The sequence below is a fragment of the Prinia subflava genome, chromosome 3 (genome assembly GCF_021018805.1).
Source record: "Prinia subflava isolate CZ2003 ecotype Zambia chromosome 3, Cam_Psub_1.2, whole genome shotgun sequence".
NCBI classification, from domain to species: domain Eukaryota; kingdom Metazoa; phylum Chordata; class Aves; order Passeriformes; family Cisticolidae; genus Prinia; species Prinia subflava.
Window position 1 is genome coordinate 4722237 of NC_086249.1, and position 27112 is coordinate 4749348.

The 27112-nt window shown below is 36.5% G+C and overlaps 1 protein-coding gene across 2 annotated transcripts in view; it reads left to right on the forward strand.

The window, feature by feature from the left end:
* NECTIN3 (nectin cell adhesion molecule 3) overlaps nt 1-26101 on the forward strand; it is a 62927-nt gene extending 36826 nt beyond the window's left edge. Inside the window, exons 6-9 of one of the 2 annotated variants that reach the window (XM_063393833.1) lie at nt 12686-12824; nt 14180-14261; nt 21413-21475; nt 21970-26101. In XM_063393833.1, coding sequence (XP_063249903.1) covers nt 12686-12824; nt 14180-14261; nt 21413-21475; nt 21970-22146 — 461 coding nt within the window. In that variant the 3' untranslated portion in view covers nt 22147-26101. Of the gene's footprint in view, nt 1-7006; nt 12469-12685; nt 12825-14179; nt 14262-21412; nt 21476-21969 lie in introns of those variants that run through there. The other variant, XM_063393831.1, reaches the window with a different exon arrangement.
* The last annotated feature ends 1011 nt before the right edge of the window (nt 26102-27112 follow it).

The window sequence follows — 27112 nt, forward strand, 5'->3', positions numbered from 1 at the left end:
CTAGAATTTTACATAATTTAAAAGATTTCAAGTGCTGCCAATTGTTATGAAATTTGTTTCTGTGAGAGTTACTTTTAGATGTTTTGGTTCTAATGCTGCTTCTATGGAGAAGACTTCATGGCTGAATAGCAGTCTCAAAACAATTACAAAAACTGGCACATTGTAGGAAATATCAATTCAAAAAATTGGAATATCATCATTAAATAGGGTGAAATGTTTGACTAGAATATAACTTTCAAATACACTTGTTCAAAAAATAACAATGCAGTTTATAGCTCTGTTCTCAGCCCTATTCTAACTCTAAGGAGTGGGGAGAAGTTTTTTCAAGTCCATTATTAAAGCTGCCAGTTCTGTGAATATCTTGTGCTGTAAATAGATCTCATGCTTTTAACCATGACTGTCACGCATGAAAATTAAAGGCTGTCATTCAAATTACATTTTCAACTAACAGACCAACCAGGAAATCATAGATATTTCCTAAAATGAATCAAGTTTTTGAAAAACAGGGTAGGCATACAGGCTGGCTGTGTAGTGGTGATGGTTTACATTCTAGCTCAGTGCAGATGTTAGAGTTTAAACCAGCTCAGTGCAGGGGTAGTTAAGCTGCAGCAGTTGGCCTTTGCTGTGAACTGATGGGCACTGTTTATATGTGTGCTGCTGTTCAGCTGTGCTCAGCAACTTTGTTGTACTGTAGCAATTTAACTGCGATTAGCAAACCTTAGCTGTTTTCAGGGAGCGAGAAAACTGAGCTCACTTAGTGCAGAATCATACAGGTCATGGATCTGCCAGTTAGGGGACCAGTAACAATAGAGGTTTTAGCTGACAGTAGATTTCAGTCTTTTAAAGTGTTATGTTGATCATGCTGACAAAATGATTAAAAGCACTATGTATAAACTTTTCATATATAGGAGACTTGATAACAGTGGGACAGGTGAAGCAATTAGTATAACATCTATATTGTTTTCAGATGCAAATACTAAGCACATTTATTCTAACTCTTAAAGAACCAATCACTCTGAAGAGTTATTCTTAAATAACTGAAATGCCCTTAAATGATGCAGGATGGGCAAGTTACAATGGACAATCAATCCACTTAGCACCTTTATTATTTGGCTTAACTCAACAGGTATCTATTGATGGTAAACATAATATGGCAGTGATGTACTGTAGAACAATAAGCTGAAATAATCAATTAGTTTATTTGTCTACCTTTGCTTTGAGCACTCTATAAAACTTGGCATAAAATGTGAAGTGAAACTTGGAAGTTAATGGACAAAATTGTATGATCATACCATCTTTCAGATTTTAATTATGAAGCTGTCAAAAAGAATTCGTGGGGTTAATGTTTCTGAGCTGTCACCATGCTTGTGGTTGTTAAGATTTTTAACTGCTAGAAAAATATACCTGTTAAGTTGAAATGTGCTGTAGGTTTAGAATGTAAGCTGAGCGAGCAAAAACTTTGTTTTGGTCCTCATATTCGTTGTTTAAAAAGTCAAAACTATATTTCTAAGTGCTCCTAAACTTTGTTAACGTTCTTGAAGAGAAATACAGAAATGAAAGAGAAGTAGTTGACAGGAACTAAATGGTAAATTCAGCTTTCAATTTCAGGAGATTCTACATCTTTATAGGAATAGAAAAATACTCAAATGATGTTTGAAGCCTGATATTTCTTTTTGTTCTTTTTATATTTTTTTTATTCTATTTATTCTAAAGGTACAGCTATCTTTGCTATTTTTATTAATTTGATGATGTAAAGTTAAACTTTTTCCATAGCTGTCCAGCAAAAACGAGTCATGCTCCTCACGGAGTTCAAGCACTGAAGTAATGGTTTTCCAAAACAAGCTGTCAGCTTGATATATAAAGCACTTCCTGGTACAATATTGATTTACTCAGTTTTCTTAGACAAGGATATGAACTTTGTTTTCTTGGCTCTGTGTTCCTTCATCTTTATGCTGTTTACTGAGGCTTTCCCTTTCTCCCCTTGCAAGGGAGAGGTGACCTGTGAGGTTTGCATTAAAGAGGGAACATACTCCCTCTGCCATGACAGCCTTTGGAAAAGATTACTTTTGTCAAAAGTAAAGCTAGCCTTTGTTAGGTGGCAGTCCTAGGAAGGTGTTTTTTGTAAGTGCAGGGTCACCTTCTTGTAGAGTGGACATTGTGAGGATTAACATAGCAGAGGCTGATCGTTGGGTTTAGGTTTTGCTGCTTCATATATAAACCTCTGTTCTGAGGGCGCCTTGTGAATACAGACACTCTTTTATTTTCTAAATTACATATTGGAAGAGATGTTGACAAACTGCTCTTTAGCAAAGGGCTTTTTCTCCCTGGTCTAGCAGGCTTTGAATTTTCAGTGGTCTTCCTGAATATTCTTCCATGCTGGAGGTTATGTTAATAATAAGTTTCTCTTGTGTACCAAAAAAACCCCCAAAATCTTTTATTTGGTGCATGAAATTCCCAGCTAGAAACCACAAAAGCACACTGAACTTTGAAAGTGGATGATTGATGAGAGAAATTGTTGGTACCATCTTAGAATTATGCTGCCAAAATAGAGGTGGGGGAACACACACTGAAAATAATTCTAGGAAAATGTTAAGCTCCAGTGTGGAACCTTGGTAGGCAAGACATTGTGGTGAAAGGCTTGTGCAGTCTCCTTACCTATTGTTTGACATTAGAGTAGCAATGGTTGGAGAAAGAAAGAAAGAATGATAAATTTCCAAATCATTTACTCTCAGACATGCAGAGTCTTCTTCCATGGAAAGCTGACTTTTCCTGCTGTCATAAAGGAGTTGCTACATAAGCTTTTCACCAGTTGAAAGAAAGAAACAGCCACACAGAATTAATATTTAATTAAGTATTTAACATCTAAGGATAATTTAGCAAGAACAGCCAGTTAAGATACAGTAGTATGTATGTATCTGTACAAACATACAAGTAATACATACACAAGCAGATATTTTCCACTCAGTAAAATGACATGTGCAGAGAGAGATCTTGTAATTTGTGCAAAGCCAACTCACTTTTGGATTAGAAATAATTGATAGTAGGTCCGTCTCTTGTAGGAGGCAAAAAAAGGAGACATTTGCATCTTGAATGGTGTGGGATTGGTTCTTTTTTTGTTGTTGTTTTTCAAATAGGGAGAACTATTTTTGGCCACTCTGTTGTGGCTTTTGGAACCAGACAGACTTTGACTGTCCATGTTAACACACAACAACTCTCCAAGGAACCTTTCCTTCCAAAACTTTGTTTCTGTAACACTTAAATGACAAATTTTTACCTAAGGAAATCGTGCCAGTATTAATTATCTTATGTTGTATCTTATGTTGTGTTGTAGAGCTGGTCACTTTACATCTCAAATACTTCATGGTGGGCTAAATCCAAAATGGCTTATGGTTTAAGAATATTGTGTTCTCTAGTTGATTTTTTTACAATGATAAGCTGATAATACCTAGACAGGACTTAAACCTAAGACTGTGAAAATAGTGGTCTGACTTTTAGGGATGATTCATCCATCTCTTTCTACTTTCATCTCTCTGACACTTGGCTTATTGTTGGCTTTGAATGGCACCAGAAGCAGAGGTCAGTCCCAAACATTTGAAGGAAGTGTTACTGCAGGAGGACTGAAGAAGTGGGGAGAGGTGGTGTTTGGGATGTGAAACATGTCATGTTAGTTGGATGCCTGTACTAAACCTAATGGTAGAAGCTCCCCTGCCCAAGATAAGTTGTTGGTATGGTAAGAGCTGAGAAATCTCTATCTGGAATAGTCATTTAAGAGAAAAATAAAAATATCAAGCTGACACTGTTGAAAGTTGGTACTGACTTTGATGGGAAGCATCAGGAAAATAATGAAGTGTGAAAACTAATCAGTGCACAGGGACCATGGTTCTTTAATTTGAGGTGGTTTCAGAGCTTCATTTAAAGTCAAGACCAAGTCTTGCTTTTATTGGCAGAAAACTGTCAACGGCTTAAACTAACTAGGAAAACTTCCCTTCTTTGTGTATTGAAGGAGCCAATTGACTTGCTATGTTCATACCACAAAATTGGGTTTTGCTTTCTTCAGTTATGTCTCTTATTTTAAAGGGCGTGGTAGCTATGTAAAGGTAGAAGAAATTTTGTTGAGGTCTTGGCCTGTCCTCATTGTTATTACAGGGTACATGTAACAAGGATTTGAACAGGGCCCAGAACATAGTAAGAGACCAAAACTGAGATCAAGATGCATCTAAACTAAACCAAATTATTTTCCAGAATTTCTGCTGCTTTCAGCTCCCTGACCCACATGGGTGTTTTAGTATGTTATGCTTTGTGCAACAGCAGAATCCTACATCAGTGGAAGAGACTAGAGCTGTTAAACATTGGGTCTGAAGAAAAATGTTAAAGGAAGTCAGTCATCAGTAGGAAATTGTTGCTTTTGAGTAAAGTGCCATATGAAACAAAATTTAAATTATTCCCTCAATGTTTTGTGGAAAGCATTAAGAACTCAAACATGTATCAGTGATTATGTAAAATATTATAAAGAACTTGCTGAAATTAAATAATATTGGCTTTTCTACCCATGGATAAGAGTGGCATTTTCTTGATTTGGAGATGGCATTTGAGATACGATTTGCAAGCAAAACATTATGAGGTAGACCTAAAACTTTGGCATTCCTCATCTTAAAGTTGTTCTCTATTTGGGAAACTTGTTTGGTACAGGAAGTAGAAAAAAAAGTTAGTTTTACATTTAGAAAGCTCTGGGTGACATCAGAAATGAGCTCACATATTCTTAGCTGTAATTGGCTTTATAAACGAGAAAGGACTGTTTTAATTTTGTCATTCTGCAACAATAAAAGGTACCAAAATAAATAAACCTTAGAAGTATCATGGTTACATATTGCAGGAATACATATAAAAAAATGATTAATTGTTCCCGTGTTTGCAATTGATTTAATATGTTAATTAGGGCTTGTTGGTAATGCAGATGGACAATCTGACAACTGGTGGATAAATGGGAAGTTTTGAAGGAAAAACTCTTTGTAAAACACTGAGTTTCTGATACATTAATAAAGACTGTAATTGCCACTGTGCTTATTTCACATATGCAATGGTTAAATTTGCCAGGATACAAATACTAGCTATTTGTGGATGTGGAGGGATAGAACTTCAGACCTCAGTATCAGAGGCAAAAAAAAATTACAAAGCCAGGTAATTAAAGCCAAACAAGTATATACAGCCTGGAAGGATTTTGATGGTACTGTTTTAAGGTTGCAAATCTTGTGTCTAAAGTAAATACCTTTTCAAGGAAGAGGGATTTGAACTTCATGACCTAGGGATGTGTGGGACATAGAACCCTAGTAAACTTGAATTCTTTAATCTCTACTTCTCCATTAAATTATCAAACTCACTTTAAATCAATTTTTACTAAAATCATAATCTGAATTCCTCTTATTCATTTTGGTAGTGTATCTTTCTTGTTCAGTTTCCTTTTTTCTGTCAAATTAATTCCATTTATGTCTAGTTCCCTAACGAACCATCACTTTTTACATAGTTAAAGAATATAATTATGTTCTTTGAAAATCTGTGTAAAACTTTACTTATGTCATGCTTAAAATGTTGCATTTAGCAGCAAAGTGTGTAGTAATCACGAGAAATGTGAGAATTCTGTCTAGTATGAAAAAATTGTATGTCTGTCTCTGAGGAGTGAGATTAAAAATCATATTTATAGCTATTTGTGATTTGTCAAATAACTGAAAGCTTGACAGAGCTCTAGTTGTATCTGGTTTACTCTTTGCGGTGGTAAATTTAGGGTGCCTCTAATGTGGTGGTAGTACTGCTTTCATGGATCTTGCTTATGGGCATTTAACTAAATAATATAATGAGCTACTTGGCTGTCCATGTAATAGTCTCTCTGAAAGGTTCAAGCTATAATAACTTGTTTAGAATTGCTTTTTTGATTTTAAAATAATTAGCTTGCATTGGGCAAGGCAAAAAGTAATTTCTTTTCAGCGTGGCATGGGAATAAAAAATGGAGTTGTATATAATAGTGTAATTGACTGGTATAATCTCAGTTTCATCAGCCCATCACTTGGAACGTTGTCTGCAATATAGATGCATACATCTCCAGTAGACCTAAAGAATAAAGGAAAAAGCTGCATGCTGGAGAAGCTTGGTATCTGGCATTCTCTTGTTTACAATCATAACCTGACATGAAATCAGTTTATATTTTATATTGAGGAACGAATGTGGAAATTTCTTTGTGTTTGAAGGATCAAATGGCTTATAGAAGGAATGCAAAGAAACAATTTTTGGTTCAAATGTTTCATTTTTTTATTATTTTAAAAACCTGAGGGCTCCTTGCTCAGCATAAGTGTTTGAGATTAATACATGCCATTTTTAACTACGCTTCTTTCACTAATCCCTAAGTGAGGCTGAATTAAGTTTTATTCATGAAACAAATGTTTTTGGAGAGAATAGCTTAAAAATCAGTAGTTCATGTGACTGAGCACACAACTCATAGTTTTTCATTCTTATATTCAGTGCCCTGAATTATTTCTGAAGGGGGAATTTAATGTGGAATAATTGACTCTGTGGCATAATCAATTAATTTGATCCAGAAGTCCCTATGGATGGAAAGTTAGAGGACTGCTTGGATTTTTCCTCCTTGGAGGAGGTAAATAATGATGAACAGGGAAACGAGGTAAATAATGATGAATAATTTTTCCATCTGAGTGAAAAACCTCCATCTCCTTACTTTGAGGAGGGCAAATTGTCTACCTAAAAGTTATTTTTATTTTGTTCGCTCCCCATACTTTCTGTTCTGCTGCAGCTTAACTCAAAACCGTGTGTAAGGAAGCTAGTTCAAAGCTTATGAGTAATTAAAGACTTTTATACTGCCATGAACTTGAGAATGAAAAACTATTCTTGTAGAACATACCCATCAACTTTGCTTTCTTATAAACCCTAACTGATTTAGCTCGCATTGACATTCTGTGCCTTTTCTGTGTCTTGTCTACTTCTTTGCTCTTTCCATTAGATCCTCCTACTACTACCACTCGACTGCCCACGGTTCCCTGGCATCCTTCGACTGATGGCACCACAGGTTTAGCAACAGAACCTAGAATAATAAATTTCCCAACATCAACCTTGCCAACAAAGCAGGACGACACTTGGGGTATCGTCGTCGGTTGTGTGGTGGGTGGGGTTCTTTTACTGTTACTTCTTGGTGCTCTGGTTGGAGTTGTCGTCTATAAGAGAAGAAAGACGTTCCGCGGTGACTACTTTGCTAAGAGCTACATTCCACCATCAGATATGCAGAAAGAGTCCCAAATAGATGTTCTTCAGTCAGATGATATGAGTTCTTACCCTGGCAGTATAAAAAAAGAAACAAAGCACCCAATGAACTTAATATCTAAAGATTATTTAGAAGACTCTGGAAAACCTGAATTGAACAATGTAGACAATACTAACAGGTACCAGGACCGTTATGAAAGACCAATGGATTACCATGAAGGTGGAACATTTGGAATGGGTTTTCTGCATGATGAGTATTATGAGGATGATGACTTTGTTTCTCACTTAGATGGTGCGGTAATATCTCGGAGGGAGTGGTATGTGTAGTAACCACTGAAAACTAAATGTGTACCTGCAGTTCACTTCATTGGGTGGTCACTTTCAGATTGTTTATACTTACACAAGAGGAGGAATAAACTTTTTGAAACTTTTTTTTGGAAAGTTTTTATATTGTGACTTGACACAATGGAAATACTGAATCTGGGGAAAATGTATTTGAGCTGCTTTTTTTCCCAATGCTGTACTACTGTTTAAGATTTGAGTTTTAATGCAGAGTGCTTATATTGGTCTATGTCAGAGTTAAAAAAAAAAAGGCTAAATTGAAGTTGCCATTCAATATTGTTTAAGAATAAAAAGTGGCTGTCTTGGCTCTCTGATTTAAAAATAAGTTTACCCAAGGCAATGATCAAATATTATCTTTGGGGACTTTGAATTACTCCAGCCTAGGTACCATCCATGGTAAACTTAATGCTTCTATATAGCAAATACTTTACCAATTAAAATGAGTTACAGCAGAATTAAAGCTTTATTTTCTAGGGTTTTTTCTGCATAAAAATGAATACCTCTTAGCATTTTAATGAGCCTTCTTGTAACTATATACTTAGAAGTTAAGTCATTGCACTGAAACTAACTTATGAACAACATTTTGAGGAGTAATTGTAAACAGGTCAGAGGCTTGTATTTGAATAAGATGAAAAGTTATTTTTTTATAGTCATTGATTTCTAAAGCTTATTCTAGTGTCTGTATATATACATACAGTAAGGTGTTTTGTTAGGCCTGTAATTGGCAGGATGTCAAAACTCATTAATGCATACAAGATGCTCTTTGCAGGTTCACAGGGTGCAATTTTTGAGACCTGTTCTGGAGGCTTTGTGGGAATCTTACCATTGAATTTAAAAGCTGGTTAATTGGACAGAACTAAGGAGAAAACACCCATATAGATTACGAAGCTGGAGGCTAATGTGAATGTGCTTATTTTCCCAGGTGCCAAAAAGCATTAGAGTTTCTATGACCAGAAGTTAAAACAGCGGTTTTACGCTGCTTCCAACTAAGTTACAATGCCTGCTTTGAAGAGAGTAACCAGAGTTTCAGATTATTAGTAGGGAAGTGGACACTTGCACTGCTACTTCAGGTATTGAAAACTCACTCTTCAGTGGTGCAACTGAAGAGTTACGAAACAGGAATTCAGGTGATTGCGCAGTCTCTGTACCGCAGTGGATTTGTTTTCCCTGCAAATAATCCATACTGATTTTACATGTTCTTAAAAATGACATCGTATCCATTATAGGTAGGAAATCTTGTCTGACACGTGAAACAGTTCTACGTTCTCTTGAGCAGATTCACCAAATTAAATCTGCTGATTATTGAGGAAGAATGAAATAACTTTAGATGAATTGCAGAAAAACAATAAATAAATTTGTAAGTAGAATAGTAAATCTTTTGAAGTGCCATTTTTAAGTGTTAGCTTGAGGAAATTGGAGCTGATAAGGCTATTAGTATTTGAAACCTGAAAAGGGAGAAGTCTCTGCTACCGTTGACGTGAAATTGAAATAGGCTGCATAACTACAGCTGCTTCATGAGCATTGATGCTGGAAATTCTTTTCTATCCTCATGATGTTTGGTAGCTTACAGCATTTAGCTTACAGCTTCACAAAAATAGTTGTATTGAGCGTTGTAGACAATACACTGTGATTGCATATGACTGCATGTCTTTAAAAAAGATTAAGACAACAGCTTTATTTGAAATTCAAATGGAAACGCATCCCTAAACAACCTAAGTTTGGGTTTGGATTAATGGAGTACTGATAGATGATTGACCAAAGTCTCAAAAACAATAGCAAGTGATCTTGTGGTTATCTGTAGTTTGAGTGCAAATACAAGAAAAGAAGTAAAATTTCTAGCTGAGGGTTCAGATCCAAATTATCTCTGGAATAAAGAGACTATACCTCTCTTCAAATAAAAACTTGATATATCATCTTTAAAAGATGGTGTTACTTGGAAATAAACATAACCATAAACCAGTTTTCCACATGAGATATCTTGCTTTTGTCTCTGTGGATTTTTTGCTTTGATTTTTAAAATATATCTATATATTTAAATTCCTATGAGTTGAGAAGTTGAAATGTTCTGGAGTTGAAGTTATTAATAGGGATAGGGCTTACGCGTGTTGCAATGTTTTGTACATTATGTCTACTGTAAAAAGATTTGATTGTACGTACAAATGGCTGTTGTGTGAATAAACTTTTTCTTACATTCTGGAACATAGGTAGTGTTCAAAAATGTTTCACAGGTATGTTCTTAAAAATTGAAGATGGAAAAGCACAATAAACCCAGAGGCTGGATAGAATGAACTAAAGTGTTTAAGCTGTTTTAGATGGGCTGTTTAGTATTTCCCCTTGGAGATCCCAAGCTTATAAAACAAGTGTTCAGAAACTCTTTTAAGATAAAGAGAATGATAAATGGAGGTGTTTGCTGTCCAAAACATTTCCTTTCAAGCACAGCTGATTAACTAGGAATTGCATACTCTAAAATAGTCTTGTTTTTTCATTCTGTTGTCTTTGTTTGCTTTAACCGTATTTCTTGGAGTTAATTAATTCCCATCCATTTCTGACCATCTGGTTAAAATGCTTTGTAGGTGCCACCATACATCTTAGATGCTCTCTGGCTTGTTCAGCTTGGCATGGTGGTCTAGGTTTATGATCATTTCACTGGTTAGACTGATATTTTGCCAAAGCAATTAAAAAAAGCAAAGTGTGCCTTGTGGTAATTGCACTTAAATTCCTGTGTGTCACTCTGCTTGGATATTACTATTTTTCCTGGTATTCAGAAGCAAATGGGTGTTTATTGTCATCTCACCCAAAATGACACTCAATGGGTGGACTTTGAAGGTATGATACTTTATGATGTTTTAACATCATAGCAGAATTTACTAGAAGAAAAGGCACCTAACATGATGTTAGGATGAAACAATCAAGAAACTCTTCTGAAGTAATCACAAGACCAAAACATCTTCAAGAATTCAGGACCTAAGAATGTATATTAGTTAGTGGAGACTTTATCACTTAAAGAAGAAGGCATCCAGTGTAAACTGAACTCAGGCACTTAAAATGCAGTGGTTAGGTGACCCTGCCACTGATTCATGTGCCCATTCTTCAGGAAAAAATTATGAATTATGCTTGTGTCATAGTTTAAGGCCAGCTTGCAGCTAAGCAGCACACAACTGCTTGCTTCCCTCACCTCTCTCTCCTCCCCACCTCGGTGGAATGGGGAGGACAATCAAAAGTAAAACTTGTAGGTTGAGATAGGGGCAGTTTGAAAATTGAAAACAAAGCAAAATATAATAATAATGGATAATGAAAGGAGGGAGAAACAAGCAAGTGATGCACAATACTTCCTTCTGTGTAATTTTGGTTTATATACTTGGCGTGGTGTTCTCTGGTGCGGTCAGTTCAGATCACCTATCCCAACCCTGCTCCCTCCCAGCTTTCTTTTGTGCAGCTTCTCACAGATGGAGCGTGAAACACACACAAAATAAAAGTCCTTGACTTAGGATAAACACAACTTAGCAAAAACCAAAACGTGGGTGGGTTATCAGCATTATTCTCAAGCTGTATCCAAACCACTGTACCAGCTCCTGAGAAGAAATTAACTCTATCCTAGCCAAAACCAGGGCAGTTTATAGTATCTGATGGACACATAGGAAAGCCTTTATGTAAACCAAAGGTGGTACATTACGTTCATCTTGAGGAGCAAAGTAACTTCTGTGAGTTGTTACTCTAGGACTTTATTCCTTAACATTAAGGACATCACAAAATTATTTCTTTTTTTTTTTTCAATTTACTTAAAAATACTGTGTGAGTGTGATCCCAGGGGAATATTCATGTCAGATCTTTGATAAACAGTGAGGGGACAGGAATTGCATTATTAGAGTGCAAGTCAAGTGTTGTATTTTGTTGTTTGTTTGTTTTTTAATTGGGGGATTTTTCTCAGCTTCCCAGCCTACAGACAGAACAAAATTAGTAATCTGAGGAACTGATAAATCATATTGCATAGTTTCAGGGGTTTTATCTGTGAATAGAACATACAGCTGAAGGAGGCTCTCAAAATTTCCTTTGGTAAGAGATTAAATAGAGAATGGTTGTGTTGCATTTGGATAATAGCTGAAGTAGACCATTTTAGAAATACATTACAGGTATAGAACTGTGCTAATTTTCAGTTTCCGGGCTGTTAAATTTTCTGATTCAGTAATCAGTGTAAATCAGCCTTATTTAATGTATGCTGCCTAAATTTTGTAGATAAGTTTTTGGTGCAGCTGACATGAATTATTCTAATTGTAAAATTTTTTGGTGCAAGTTTGAAGCACTGATGATTTAAAGTATGTTAGCAGCTTTTTCATTTTTGAGATTTAAAAACTGATTTCTAAGCATAGTGAAAGGAGTGGCCTTTAAAGACTGAAAAGTATGTTAATTCAGTATGAGAGTCATTCAGCATTAAATTTGACAATGCTAAAGTTGAAAGAAAAATGCTTTAAAAGAAAAAAAACATGGCTTTTTCTCTCCCTTTATTAAAATTTATTTATGAAAATTGCTTTCTTGTAGCTCGAAGTGTGAAGTCCTAAAGATGATAGGTGGACTTAGGGTTTGCTTTGATAAGTGTAACCTAGTATTTCGTGTTTGTTCATGTGTTCTTTGCTCCTAGTAGTATATGAGGTTTTTCTTACTCTGCTTTTAAGTTTTTCTTTTTTGCTTTCTGCAGATTTGAGTGTCTTTAAAGAAAGATTGTCAATAAACCATAGTTGCCCAGGTTTTTGAATTAAAATCTTGTTAGCTCATGTAAGTGCAAACCATATGTTTTGTAATGTCATCTTACTTTGAAATTGAGAATGAAAGCATGCTGCTTGTACTTATTAAAAGTAGTCCATGAAATTTTTGAAATCAGGTTTTGATTTCATGAACTCTCAATTCCCCCAGTTTTTTAGTTGGCTAAGTTGAGGCAATACTGCAAAAGCACTAGTGCAGGACAAGGCTTTCTGTTTGGCAGTGGAAGGAAGAAGCATTTCTCAGAACAACGCTGAAGTAGCTTATCTGGGTATTGAAAGTATATGAACTTCTTAAAGTTGTAATCTATGCTATCACATTGCAGATGTGCCCTTTAAGCAGACATCTTCTGTTGCTGTAGCAGGGGCTGTGATTGGAGCAGTCCTTGCTCTTTTTATCATTACCATCTTTGTGACAGTGCTGCTGACCCCAAGGAAGAAAAGGCCAGCCTATCTTGACAAAGTGTGAGTATGTGTTGGACTTTTTTTTTATTCAGTTGAAAGTGATATGCAGAAAGCATTTGTTCTATACAGAAATTTAAGTGTCTGACTTAATTTAGCAGCTATTCAGCTTTTGTAATTTCAGGGCTCTGTTTTCAGAGTAGACAAATGTGAAATCACACTTGCATTTCTGAAAAAGAAATGTGGAAGGTAAGAATTACTTCAGAAGTAATATAAGGCTTTGTCTCTTGAGAAGTTTGGGATTTTTTGAAAGAAAACTACTCATGGCTTTAACTGGAGGGCAAAAAATTGTTCCCTCTTGACTGATGCCAGTGACTGCTAGTTTGTTGTAACTGTGGTCTAACTTGCAGGTAAATTGGCCATGCTTTGCAGATGTGAAGGCCCCCTAAAATTAATCCTGAAATGTTTGTGTAAAATTAAGCAAGCTCCCACAGATACGTGCTTAGAAATTACTGCTTTGTGGTGCTTTCTGGAATGTTGGTTGTTTCTTCAAGTCTTTGGCACAGACATGCAGTTTATTCAACGTGATCAAACAAAAAAAGAAGGAAACAAAAACATCTGAAGAGATTTTGTCAGTTAAAGTGGATGATGTCTAGATCCTGATTGAAACATGCATAAAATGTGACAAGGGCTTAGAATATTTGTAAATATGAGTCTTCTTGCATCCCATAGACAGTTTCTTACATCCCGTATACCGTTAACACTTAAACTGAATGAGAACTGTTGCTCATTCCTGTATATATAGTTATTGAGAACTAGAGTAAAATAACTTAGGGCCTTTAGCATAAAATAAGTTTCCTCATTTGCACTGAGCTAGCAAGATGAGTCAAAAGTCTTCTTTTTAGCAACTTCTAACATGGTTAGAAATGCTGTTTCTTGTTTGTTCCTCTTAAATTCTGTATCAGAAGCATATTTATATGGATCTTACACATTTAAGTTCTTTTATAACCATTTGCTTTCACTGTGAAAGTTAAAATAGAAAATGTCTTGCATGTAGGAATTGCTAGTAAGGCTTTTTAAGGAAAGGCTATAGTTAAAAATATTGTTCAAGCTGTATCTCATAACAAAAACTATGTTAGATACCAGTAGTGTCTAATCCTCCTTGTTTGGAGTGTATGGGGGGAAGTTCAGTCTGCTTAACACAGTATGCAATAAATAACACATTTTCTACAAAAAGTGTGTGGCTGAACAATAGCCAGAGGTAGACATGTTCCATTACAATATATCACATCTGAGTCATTGCTCCTGAAAGATGATTGTCCCTGAGTACTGAGTGTGGGGTGATTTGGCAGTTTATATCTGACCATCCAATTGGGCTTCACAAACATGTGTCATATTTCATTCCCTCTTTACTACAGGATTGATCTTCCACCCACTCACAAACCAGCCTCATTTGAGGAGAGAACATTGACAGTACCACAGAAAGAAGCTATGCTTCAGGTGAGTAAGTGTTTATATGCATCTTAAATTGACTTAAGGAAAGTGTTAACTTTGCTTTATTATGTTAGTTTGGTCTAATTTTGCTTTCCTGGTAATGTATGGAGCCTTTCAATGGTTTTACAACCAAGCTGTTTCCCTACATATGTGATATCCCAATCTTTTATCTGTAATGTTAGTCATCCTCAGAGGTCAGGAAACTGGTAGACAGATCGTCTTGTATTTCTAACAGCCTTTGACAGACATGACTCCTTTTGAATTAGAAAAACCTTTTGTTGAATTTTTGTGGTGAGAGAATATACATAGCTTTATAAAGCAGTTATCATAAGGGGGAAAAATTATGCTTGGAAAACTTAAAAAGTGACCTTATCATCAGCTCCCTTGCTAGTAATAACTGCCATTCATTTGAGTTATTAATGTTTGATGTGTGGGGATAGATTGGAATTTGGGCTTTGACATGGCTAATTTACCAAGGTATGAGTTTGATTCTCATTGAAGATCACTAAATCACTTTTAAATACTTGCAGTTATGTAACTTCTAATTTTATCTTTTCTTCTTGCATTTACCAGCAGCAAAAGACCCATACCAATTTTGTGACAAACAGCTGAGTTTTTAGTGTGCTTTCAGGAGTAGCTTCTTGTTATCTAAAGTAATGCTGTCCAAGGAAGACAGCTGTAGGCAAAAAACTTCTTTACTAGTGTTTAGTGTTTGTGTGGATGTAGTCTGATCAAACTGGCTTATAGAGGTCACACTGGAAAGCTGATTCTGGCAAATGAAACAAATAAGTGGGGAGCAAGGAAAGGTAGGGGTACATTCTTCCTTACAGCATGGTTTTGAGGTGGCATGGACTGCTTGGAAAACTCCAGGTGAATTCAGGCTTCTCTTGCACTAGGCATTATAGAGATCTGTTCTTGAGAGATGACTTAAGCTAATATAATTGATTACTTCATATAATAAACCAGTCAGTTATAGATCCTGGCCATGGCCCCTAAAGTGTCTTTTGTGTGTGTGTGTGTATTAAATTAATTAGTCAGATTTTCTAGATTTCTGCTTACATTGAAGTAAACTTCCATCACCTATGAGCATTTGTAAGAATTAGATTGTAGTTGTTTTCAATAAAATTTTTGCTTCATCCTCAGTACATACCATAAATAATGGGATTCTAACCACTGATGTGCTGAATTATAACACTGACCTAATTAAAACAATCACTTGTTTATAAGAAATATCATTTTTCCAATATTATGGTGTATCTTTGCAACTTTAAGGACCTATGAAAGTCCTTTCTCATAGAGGAAATAAAAAATCTTCACCTACCTTTAAGAGGGATTTTGATGGAGTTTCTAATAACATTGAAAATTTTCTTCTAGATTTTCTTTGTGATGGATTGTTACTAAAGCTCACCAAATATCAGTTGCTGATAAAAGCTTTCCTTATGTCATAAATGTTACAATGAGTAAACTTGTGTATATTGCTGCTGGGTGAAGCAGGAAACTGTTCTGAGATCCATTGCTGCCTTTAGTAGCGGCTTGATGATTATAACTTTTTGAAGGTAGAAAACATTTTGTTGACATAAAGAATAATAGGTTTTCATCCTCCTACCTTAAAGGTGGTATAGCACCAAAGATGACACAAAAGAGCCAGTGCTTTTCTGTGCTCAGGCTGGGCATCATAGCTATTTCTTCTGTTACTACAGTACTCAACAATTGCAGTTTTTGATGAATCATTCTTCTGCTAATATTCCTGCTTAAAGTATTTGGAAAATACTCTCTTGCTTATAGAATCAAAAGATTTGGTCTATTGTGGTATTTGTGCCTCTGTAGTGCTGCTAGATGGCAAAATGACAACACTAGGAAGTGCAATTAGTTGTCCTTTACAGAGCAACTTATAAAGGAGGTAGAGACATAAGAGAATCTGTACCTTATTGCTTTCCTCTTAAGAACTTCGCTATTTTTGATTTTTTCCTAGGTTGTGCTTACTGTGGCTTCTGATAATGGGTACTAAAGAACTTAGGCTGAAACTGACTGTAATCTTTGAATATTTAATTAAATGTTGTATGAAAATGTATTTTCTAAATAAAGGAAAAACTGTAAAGAGCCTGAATTGAATATTTGTTTTCCTCAAGATGGATAAACAGAGTTTTAAGTTGTTTTGGGAGGAGAAAGATTCCTATTCAGGTTAGGTGTTAACATAACACTGTTAGTGTACCTGTCTTTTTCTCTTTCTGCAACTCCAGAACTAAAAAGACCTGGAGCTGGAGGCTCCTACTAGCTGATGCTGCCTCTAATCAGTATGGACTCTATTATGCTTGAGGCAAGAACTTCATTTTATCTAACAGAAATAAATGTCAAAATACTAGCTTTAGCCAAGTGATTGGTTGCATTGTTTTGGTGTAACAAGCCAACATTTGGATAGCTGTAAAGAGGCAAAAGAAACAAGTTAGCAGCCTGTCAGGATGTCTTGTCCTGTGTGACTAAATGTCTTTACTCACCACTGTACTACCTGATGTTCCAATTGCTGCCTTGCCTACCCAGAATGAGACTCCAAGTGAGCCTCTCACTGCTTAGTTCAGATCTAAACTTCTGGAGTCACTGGAAACAATTGTAGGGGAAATGTCACTGCTTTGTCAACCACAATAGATGATCAGTTCAGTCAGAGTGGAAATAATGGGCTGCACAAAGGTGCAAAGCAAAGAAGAGTGAATTTAAATGGTGTCTTCTGCATACTCACAATAACTTAGAATTTAAAGTGGATTTATTCAATTTCGGCTGATTCTGGTAAGTTGTTATAAATAATGTACAAGTTTTTCAATCATCTGTACTGTTATTGTTCCAATCATGGACAATAGCTTTTTTTGATCTTGTAAAATATTCAGGATTGAACTGATGATGTTGAAATCCTCCTGTTTGTATCCCAGCAATCAATATTTAACTAATTTTATGTCTATCTGAGTCAGCAGGTGATGGTATTAAGATGAAGGGAAATGTTCTGGACCTTGTGATAATACTGGATAGCCTGTGTCTTTCATGGATACTTCTTGAGACTTGGAAACATTGCTTTACTTTAAATATATGCCATCATTTATATGCTAGTGTTAATAATGAGCTACCAGTATGGACCAGTGCTATGTAACTGAGTACTCGTAATTTCTCTGTACTGGTATTTGCAGATACCAATTCATGTGAATCACTTCAGAACTGAGAAAAACTGGTTCAGCTAAGACCCTAAAAGAGTGAGGCAAAAGTCCAAGGAGTACTATGGAAAAAAATTACATTATAGCTTTATTTACTATGAAAACTGTAGGTTCATTTTTCTCAACTCTTGTCAATGCATTGTTGCTTTTGTCCAGGTGTTCTTTTAATAATCAGTGCCATGAAAATACTATTCTGTTACTCAGAACAATCTATTACATGTAATGTGAAAGAGTGGTGAGCAGCCTGAAGGTTACATCCTTGGTGAGAAGACTTTCTGCTTGGCAATGGAGTTTGTGAGGCAAATCAGGAAGAAGTTGAGCAATGGAAGAATTCCAGTGGCTTAAAGAGGAATTTTTCTATTGTGTAATATTTAAAAAAGAAGTGCAAGGGGGTGCAGTATTTCCAGCAGTCCTTGGAATCATTAGAGTTAAGTTCACCATTTCAAACAATATATTGCTAAGAAGCAAAAACTTCTTTACTTTCCTCTAAACATGCTTGAGATGGGAAATCTTTGACAAGGTGAAAGAACTGAAGTTATTATTACCTTGACAGGTGCTTCTGAAGCAAAGAGAAAAAACAGGTTTTGCACCATGCAGTGCACCATTCAGAGTTGTTGAAGGATTCAGATTTTAACAAGGCTCTTCTGTAGCAACAGGAGTAAGAGTGGATAAGGGATATGCAGCCCAGTAGGTATGTCTGGCCATGAGAAACCTGACTTTAAACTTGCAGCTTGGACGAATGCCTCACTTATTTAACCAAGCAAAGCTCTTTAACTGTAATATTTGTATTACTGATCAAAACAGGAAAGAAAAAGGTAAATTTGTCTTAGCACCATTAAAAGCATCAAATACCATTTACCAAATGATGATGTTTGTGAATCAAATTTGAAAACACCAGCCACTGAACTCTTAAACGTAGTATAATACTGATTCATGGATGGATTATGGCTCTCTTGCACTCTTGTAGTTGTTTTCCTAATGCTTTTCAAACAGGTGGGAATATCTCTTCCTTGATGAAGAAGGAAGCATTATTATCATTTGCCTTGAACCAAAGAACTGTTTAGACAAACAACATTGAATGGAAGGGAGCACAAAATATGCATCAATAAAATCATCTGTAGTGATGAGGGATCTTGCAATAGAAAAAAAAATACTAGATAGGGGTTAGAATGATGCACAACCTTTTTTTTGTTGTTGTTAGTGGGTGTCTTTGTAATGGAATTTCTAAATTAGAAAGGATCAGAAAAGGTAAGATGAAGTTTTGGTGAGAAAATTTGTTTTAGGCTTTTGAAGAACTGTTCAAGAAGGAGAATTCGTAGAGTAAAACCAAGGTTTTATGAAACTCTGCCAAATGTAATGGTAAGACAGTGCAAACTTCTGTTAAGAATCCAAGCACAGAACCCCAGATTGTTTCTGTGCAGGAAGACACAGACTGTGTAGCTCAGCACCAGTTTTGTTTGACAGAATCCGATGATTTTGTTTCTCACTTGCTCCGTGGCTGTAAAATGTATAATTTCATTGTATAGCACAGGTGTTGTCTTTTCATGGCATGTGAGATGATTTCTTTTGACTTACAGTTTTAATTGAATAACCAACTGGAACTGGCTATTCTGGTTTCTAGTGTGTGTCTAAATCATGTCCACATCCACTGTTGGTAGAATTTCTCAAGCAGGCAGATTTTTTTGTTGTTGTTTTGTTTCGGTTTTTGTTTAAAGAACATTAGCTTTTGGTGGAGATGGGACTGTTCTTGTTCCCCGTGTATGTTTTGCCTCCTTATGTGCTGAACTCATGCTCTTAGCTCAGGTATGAAAGAGCAATGCTGCCTGCTAAGTGGTAAATCACATGTTCCCAGAAATGCAGACTGCATTTTAGGACCTGGGAAGCAAAAGCACAGTGACTTTAAGGGCAGGAGGATACACTTTGAAATGGAATTACGAGACAAAAAGTTTTATAAACCAAAGTTGGAAAAATAGACCTGTGAAAATGGTGAGAAATAACTTGGAGGAGTGGAGAAGGTTAGGAAATATTAGATGATTTTTAAAGTAATTTTACAATGCATTTAGGGGTCATATTAGAAACTTTACTCAAAATTGCTTCAAAACTTTACCTGAACAAATGTGGAAAGGTAAAATATTAAGGGGAAAGAAGAGAAAGTAAGAAAGAAAGTAATATTTCAGAGATTGGGCTCTCTTCAAAATAATTCTTGAAGGTGAGAATATGGATGTATATGGACGTATGACCACTGCAAATGTTACCTACCTGTGTGAATACTTGTTTTGGAGGGACTTCTGCACAAAGATCAGCAACATAGCTACTTTGTGTTCTTGTTACCACTGTGAGACTGCTGGGAAAAGAACTGCAAAACAAAAAATACACACAATTGTGCAAAGATGTTGCTTTAACCTATTGTGGTCCTGTATTAAGTGTAGCATAAAGGAAGAACTTAATTAGGAGTGATGATACTACAGTAGAAACTGTACCCTAAATCATAATTCTTAGATGGCATTACTTGGTGTGATTTGGATCGCCCATTAACCAGGCAGTTGGTGATTATCTGCATGTTTGGAAACAGCCTATTTCACAAATTAGGTTTTTCTATCATAATGGGGAAGAAAAAAATAAATTTGAAAGGGAGATTTCAATGCTTCTGCATGAAGTAACTTCTCATCCACCAACATTCCAAGTCCTTCTCCTCAGGGCTGCCCTGAATCACTTCTCTGCCCAACCTGTGATTGTGTTTGATTGCCCTGGCCCGGGTGCAAGACCTTGTTGAACTTCTCAAGGTTCACTCAGAGCCACCTCTCAAGCCTGCCAAGGTCCCTCCGTAGGGCATCCCTTTGCCTGCAGCATGTCACCACACCACACAGCTGGGTGTCATTGGCAAACTCATTGAGGGTGCCTTGATCTCACTGTCACATTTCCAAAAAGGTGTTAAACAGTGCCGGTCCTGATACGGACCCCTGAGAAATGATGCTTGTCACTGGTCCTTGCTTGGACTTTGAGCCACTTTGAGCCATCTCATTGAGTGTGACCATCTGCTCAGTTTTTTATCCACTCAGTTTTTTTATCCACCCATCAAATCCATGTCACCTCAGTTGAGAGACACGGGTGTTGTGTGAGACAGCATCAAATGCTTTGCTCATGTCCAGATACATGACATCAGTTGTTCTTCCTTTTTCCACCAACACTATGATCCTGTCAGAGAGAGCCACTAAATCTGTCAGGCTCAATTTGCCCTTAGTTGACAGTCACCAAGCACCTCCTTATTTTCCATATGCCTTAGCATAGTTCTCAGGAGAATATGCTCCTTCATCTTGCTGGGCACTGGAGTATGACTGACCTGTAGTTCCTTAGGTCATCTTTACTTCCATTTTTAGACATGGGGGTCTAATTTCCCCTTTCCCAGCCAGTGGGAACCATGGGCCTGCCACTACTTCTAATCTAGGATGGGTAGTGGGTTAGTCACTTCCTGTGAAAGTGCCTCCAGAACTTGCAAATAAACTTATTCACCTCCAGATTCCTTAGATGATCTTGAACCTCATCTCTTACAGATGGCAGTTTGGCTGGGATGGAGCTAATTTTCTTTGCAGTAGCTGAGCCATGTTTGGGATTTGTGCTGAAAATAGTGTTAATAACTCAGGGATTTTTTTTTATTGCTGGGCAGCATTAGGACCTGTTTTGCTTCTTGTACCGCCCTGCCAGCAGATGGGGTGTACACAGGAGATTGGGAGGGAGACAAGATATTGGGAGAGGGAACACAGCTAGGACAGGTGACCCTGACTGATCCTCATCTTTTTTCCACCAGCCAATGGATTGGAAGAAGGATTCTAAATGATAATCAGTTAAGACACTTCCTAAGGCAGAGTATATTTTGGGATGACTTGTGTTTATTGTATTAACCAAAACTGTTCTGCAGTGTTGAATCTTGACTTGTTTCCCCTGTAACTTTTCTTCTTTCAGAAAGAAAATTTTGCATTGCAGAGCCAGTACAGAGAGAGAGATGCTGGAAACTTGCAGCACATGGTAAATAATAAGATGGCTTGAGTCCCTGATTGAAGCTTTTATTTAATCTTATTCCATAAAATAAACTTTAAAATGTTGGTTTTCATGGAGAAAGAAATTATCCATCCTGGTCAATAACTGTTGGATTGTGTGGGTTAAGTGAAAAGTGTCAGTACCATTTTAGTATCCTGTAGTAGTTTGCTGACTAATTTAAATACTTAAACACTCCAGCTTTCATTTCTTGGTGAGTAACAAAGCAGAGGAGTGTTGACAGACATTTTCGTAGTTGGTGATTTGCTCTTAAGATTTATTGAGCTTTAGAGTCCAACTTCATTTGAAACAAACATTTGAGGTTACTTCTGTCTGTTAGTGGAATTTTTAAGTTCCTCTTTCTTTATTCATGGGATTGTCTTGGAGATCATGTATCTTTAATTTTGCTTAACACTTTACCAATAACAGACATTGCAGTTTCTATACATGAACTATGAAACTTACTGCTTCTTGTGTGTGTTTAGAAAGCTGTGAATGGAAGGCAACTTACTTGTGAGGCTGAAGAGCCACAGGAACAAGAGGGTCTTCAGCCTATGTATCCTGTTTATCAGCAAACTTACTACAAAAATTGGAGCAACAGATACCCACAAAACTCAGGACCTGGAAGAGTCTACATCAATCCAAGGGAGCATTATGTATGATTCTGTACCCAGATGTCTTTAACAAGGATTTTATTACTGGTTAACTGTATGATCTTCAAGTCTTGTTGGCTTTCATCTCTAAAATAATTGGGATTTTTTTCATGTGTGAAGAAATTGTATGGAGAATTTTATATAGGTAAACCATATGGAATTTGATACTTGCCTCTAGTCTTTGCTGTGTCTGTGTTTTTGAGTAATATCAATCTGCCAAATGAGGAGAGCCACTTAGCTTTTTTCACCTTCAGTCATAAGATGTATAACCTGTATTAATTGGTTGACACATGCCAAAATGTAGTTAAGGTTTTTCACTGGCTGTTTCTGGGAGCATTCTCTCTGGATATTTTACAATAACCTTACCCATGTAAAAGTGAATAAATGTCAGCCAGACAACTGAATCCCTCGTGACATTGGCAGTCTCAGGCTGAGACATTTTTTTCCATCTTAGAAAACTTGGGATATGATTTTGACTGGCCTTAGCTATTGATTTCTCAACTAGCTCTACCTCTCTCAGTCAAATGAACAACGAGACTACCTCTCAAATACTGACTGGCTGGTCCATAAACTACACTGTCTTCTCACCTTGTTAAAAATGAAGCAATTGCCTTATATCAAAAGCTTTTTATTGTCTCTTGATTCTGTCTGCTGCTGGCTTTGGTTTTACATGAAACTTAGTTTGAGGAGGTAGATGACGAGGCAGACAGAACTTTCTGTGTCTTTTGTGAAGCTGCATCTTACCCTTAAACTGCTATTTAGCTGTTTGCCCAAGTATGACTCCTGTTTTAGATGCTACAGAGATTCTTTTCCTTCTTAATAAATAGATTTCTGGGTTTTTTTCAGTTTGCAACAAAACTGCCTGTGATGTGTTCTTATGTCTTAGCAAAAAAAGAAAAGCTTCAGCCAACTTCAAATGCTTGTCAGCACTGTCTTTTAATCTTAACCAGTAGTGTGAAGTACCTGGAGAATGTCCTGATTGTTACCAGTGCTAACAGTATAACACATAAATCTTTGTGTGGTAATGCTTAAAAAATGTACTCAGGATCTTTCTAGAAAAATAAGTTTTCCTGTGAATTAAAAACTAAATCTTTAGCAAGTAAAGAATACGTATGTAATGTGCTAGTGCTGAAATGAGCTCATAGGACAAAAAATATTTTAAGGCAGTAGAAAAATGGGTTGTGTCTAAAATTTGCCAGAGAAACTTAACAGTCTTTAGTATTCTCTAAATACGTCTGCATATAAGTACAGAATGATGATTTTTGGTTAGATGACGTGAAGGACAAAATGTTAAGAATGGCTGTGTCATGCTGAACTACCTGTTGTACAGAACTGAACGTTACTTCTGGGATATTAGTGTGTTTCTCTGCAGATGTCTGGATTTTTTTAGAGGCAAGAGTCAGGCTGTAGAAGCAGCAGAATCGAAAGCTAGCATAGGTGAGTGTGCTGCAGGCAGGGGCCCATTGTTAAACCTGTATTCAACCTGCATTCATCTCCATCACAGTACAACTTCATGGGATCCCTGTCCACAATAGGGCCAGGTAAATGAAGTGCTTCTAGCTTATTTCAGGTAGCAGCTAGAAGATTATGGCTTGAGTGCCTGTATTCTGGGCACTGTAGAAGTAGGTATTAGCTGTTCTATTGCTTAGCAGCTTTCTGTTAAATGATGTGGTTGAAGTTGGCAACTGAAGGAATGGCAAAAAGAAAGGCTGGACAGGACCTGCTTCTTGGGAGCTATCTTTGGAGAATGTCACCTTGCTTTTCTCTTAGAATCCGGACACATTCATGTAAATTGAGCAACTGTTTTCAATTTTAAAGTTTCCTGCTGTATTCAAGACCTAAAGAAGGGCTTCTGTCCCCCAGAAATGTTTTTCTATAATGTTGGTTTAAGTAGCTACCTCTTTACACAAGCATTGCCTCACCTCTCCTTGCATTACTGCAGCTCCAAAAAGCATCAGCTGTCATAGCATTGAAAGAAAACAGTGCCTTGGCCAAATGAATGACAGAACACTGAGATGAACTATACTGCTGAAGATATTTTGATCAATATTACTGAGCAAAACTTGATACCAAAAATATTTGAATAGACATTATAGAATGGTTCAAAACTATTGCTGTGGCAGTGCTTCCTCTGCATTCTGTAGTACAATGTGGTATTGAGCAGGTGATCATTTCAATCCCTTTTGCAAAAAACAATTATTTTGGATTCAGACCTCTTCTACTGCTTTTTATAATTATTTGCAGATACTTTTTTTTTTTTTTTTTTTTTTTTTTTTTTGGAAGGGTTAAAACTTTGGGGGAAGGAAGAATGCCATCAACAAAGCTATAGTTGTTTTTTTCATTTGTAAAAATAGCTTAAAAAATAAAGAATTTAATCTGACTGTTGTCTAAGTTTTACATATCAACAAACTAGAGAAAGCTTGATTTGCAAACTGCCCATCTGGTTGTAGTTTGCCCTGAAGTCATTAGGGAAATACATTATCACCTACAGGTTTATTACCTGTGAGAAATGGTTTCTTTATAATCTGTTCAGGGACATTTAGTGTATTAGGTTTTTGAAATGTTGCTTTTAGTTTTATGTGTGGCTGGATTTGGGGCAGGGGATTTGGCATAGAATGCTCAGAAAAGAACAGGAAAAATGTCTGCTGATTAGGCTTTCTCACTGAAAGGATTGCACATATAGAAATAAGTTTGTTCTGCTTGTTTTAAGTGTAGAAAAAGTCCTTTTTTATTTTTGTACATTTTCAAATGCTTGTATTTGTAATTTGATTGGAATAAAAATATTCAAAATATAAAATTTTCTTCTGTTGTTTAGATTTAAGATTGCTTAAAATGCAAAGTCTGGTAAAATGCATCCACTTTTTTGGTGGTATGTTTCTTCCGTGGTTGTATATGCAGAGCATGGGCTTTTTTCTAACAGTACCACTTTGGGATATTGTGATGGCATGCTGAAATCCTTTCAACTTTTGTCTTACATAACAGAAAATCCAGCACTTAGGTGACCTGAACACCAAGAATCACTGGTGAGGGAGGTAGGGAAGGAGGAGAAGATTTAGTAATTCACATCTCTAGCATTGGTAAATGTAAATTGTCGTCTTCCCAAGTATCTAAGTTCTACAAGGTAGTCTAACAATAAAAGGTATAAGATTTAATGTTTGTGATGTTAATGATTGTGGATAAAATTACAAATGAAAGCTAAGAAATTGTACTACTAAAAGTAAGGAAACACCTAACAAGATATTATTAAAGGACTGCCACTATTCAGTCACAAATGATCTAATGTGTTGTGTATTGAACTCAAGGAATGCACAATAAAAATTTGCGAGAATTCATGAAGAGCAAAGGGAAACTTTTCACCTTCTGAGTTGTTAGCTTTGCCTTCTTTCTGCCAATGTTACTGCTCTTTTGTCCTCTGAGGTATGCCAGTTCAGGTGCTGTTATAGAGGTGATTAAAATTTATTACAGTAACTTTTTAATGCCACAGACCTGAAACTACTCTATCTGAACCACTGTGTTATGTGAAGGCTGAGTGAGTGCTGTACCAACAAGTAGTTGCAGAGCAGACTAAATTGTTTTTGACAACTTGGGCCACTTCAGAGGTTGCTGACGAGGACAGGTAAAGCTCCAGGTGAAAAAAGAAATGTCTGTGTAGTTTGCTGCTTGACTGCCCCCGTGGGTGGTGGCCTGGGGTTTTTGTCCACCTATGGTACATGTCCAGAGTATTGGGAGAGTGGGTTTGACTTTCTGACAGAAGGTACAGATGTGATATTTCTGCATTAATTAAAAGGTATGACATGGTTCTTGGTGAATAGCTTAACACCTTTAGCTGAATTATATTGAAAATGCACAAAAAAATACATTGTGAATCTTAGCAGTAATCATTCAAACAATGTGAGAAACCCAAGTAGGTTGTGTTAGGCATTTTAATCTGCACTAACAACCCCACAGTGAATTTTTTTCTATACTTATTTTGTGATCCTAGTTTTGATTTTATGCTATATCTAAATCTAGATCCTTCAATTGTCACTAGAAAATAAATTGTATTTAAAAGCCTATAAGTGTAACTGTGACTCTTCTCCCCCTTTGTGGGACTAGTAATCAAAACTGTAAATCGGAATTTACCTCACTATTTTGAGACCAATGGTTGGAAAATCAAGCAGACTCCAGCTTTCTCATCAACGGAGATAAATTTGCATTTCTCTGCAGAGCTACACACAGAATGCATAGAGTGTGCTAAATATATTAAAACATCATTTCCATTTGACTGAGTTTAGCCACAGATTTATTATATTCCAATCTGAAATGTACTAGGTTAAATTAGGCTTATTATCTAACAGAGATTTACAGGAAATAACTTCTCTAATAATGATTATCAGCAGAAGAAGCTATCAAAGATTCCACTGTCATTTTTTTTCCTTTGTCCTTTTCCCAGTGTTAGATTTTATTTGTTTATTACTGTCTCTGATCTCTGAATTACTGTTTCTAATAGTGTTGCCACATTAGATCCTGTTCTTAGGAAGAAGGTGTGCCTGCAGGTTCAGTTTCCCTGACACCTCATCTTGCCTGTCCTATTAAGAAGTCTTACAGTGCGCTGTATGAGTTCAGATGTTCTGTGCTTGAATAGCTCCTTTCCTTGGCAGCATTTTGGGCCAGTGTTGTTTACCCGGTTCAGTTTGTAACAAACTCCAGAAAATGGCACTTTCCCTGCTGCTGTATGCAGTAGGGGGTGGTGTGCAGTGCAGCACTGTGCCTGCCCACAGAAGATGCTTCAGCCCTGCCAGTTGTGTCCTAGCTGCTCAGCAGAGAGGCAGACAGTGTCCAGGTCTGGTCTCTGCTGTCACCATGGTGTTTTGTACTCACAAGAAAAAGAATTCAGAGATATACATAACTTTTATGGACTGCCATCACAATTTGGGAATAATCTCATCCAGGCACTATTTGTGGGAAAAGCTTAATTTGTTGTCAAGTAGAGCAG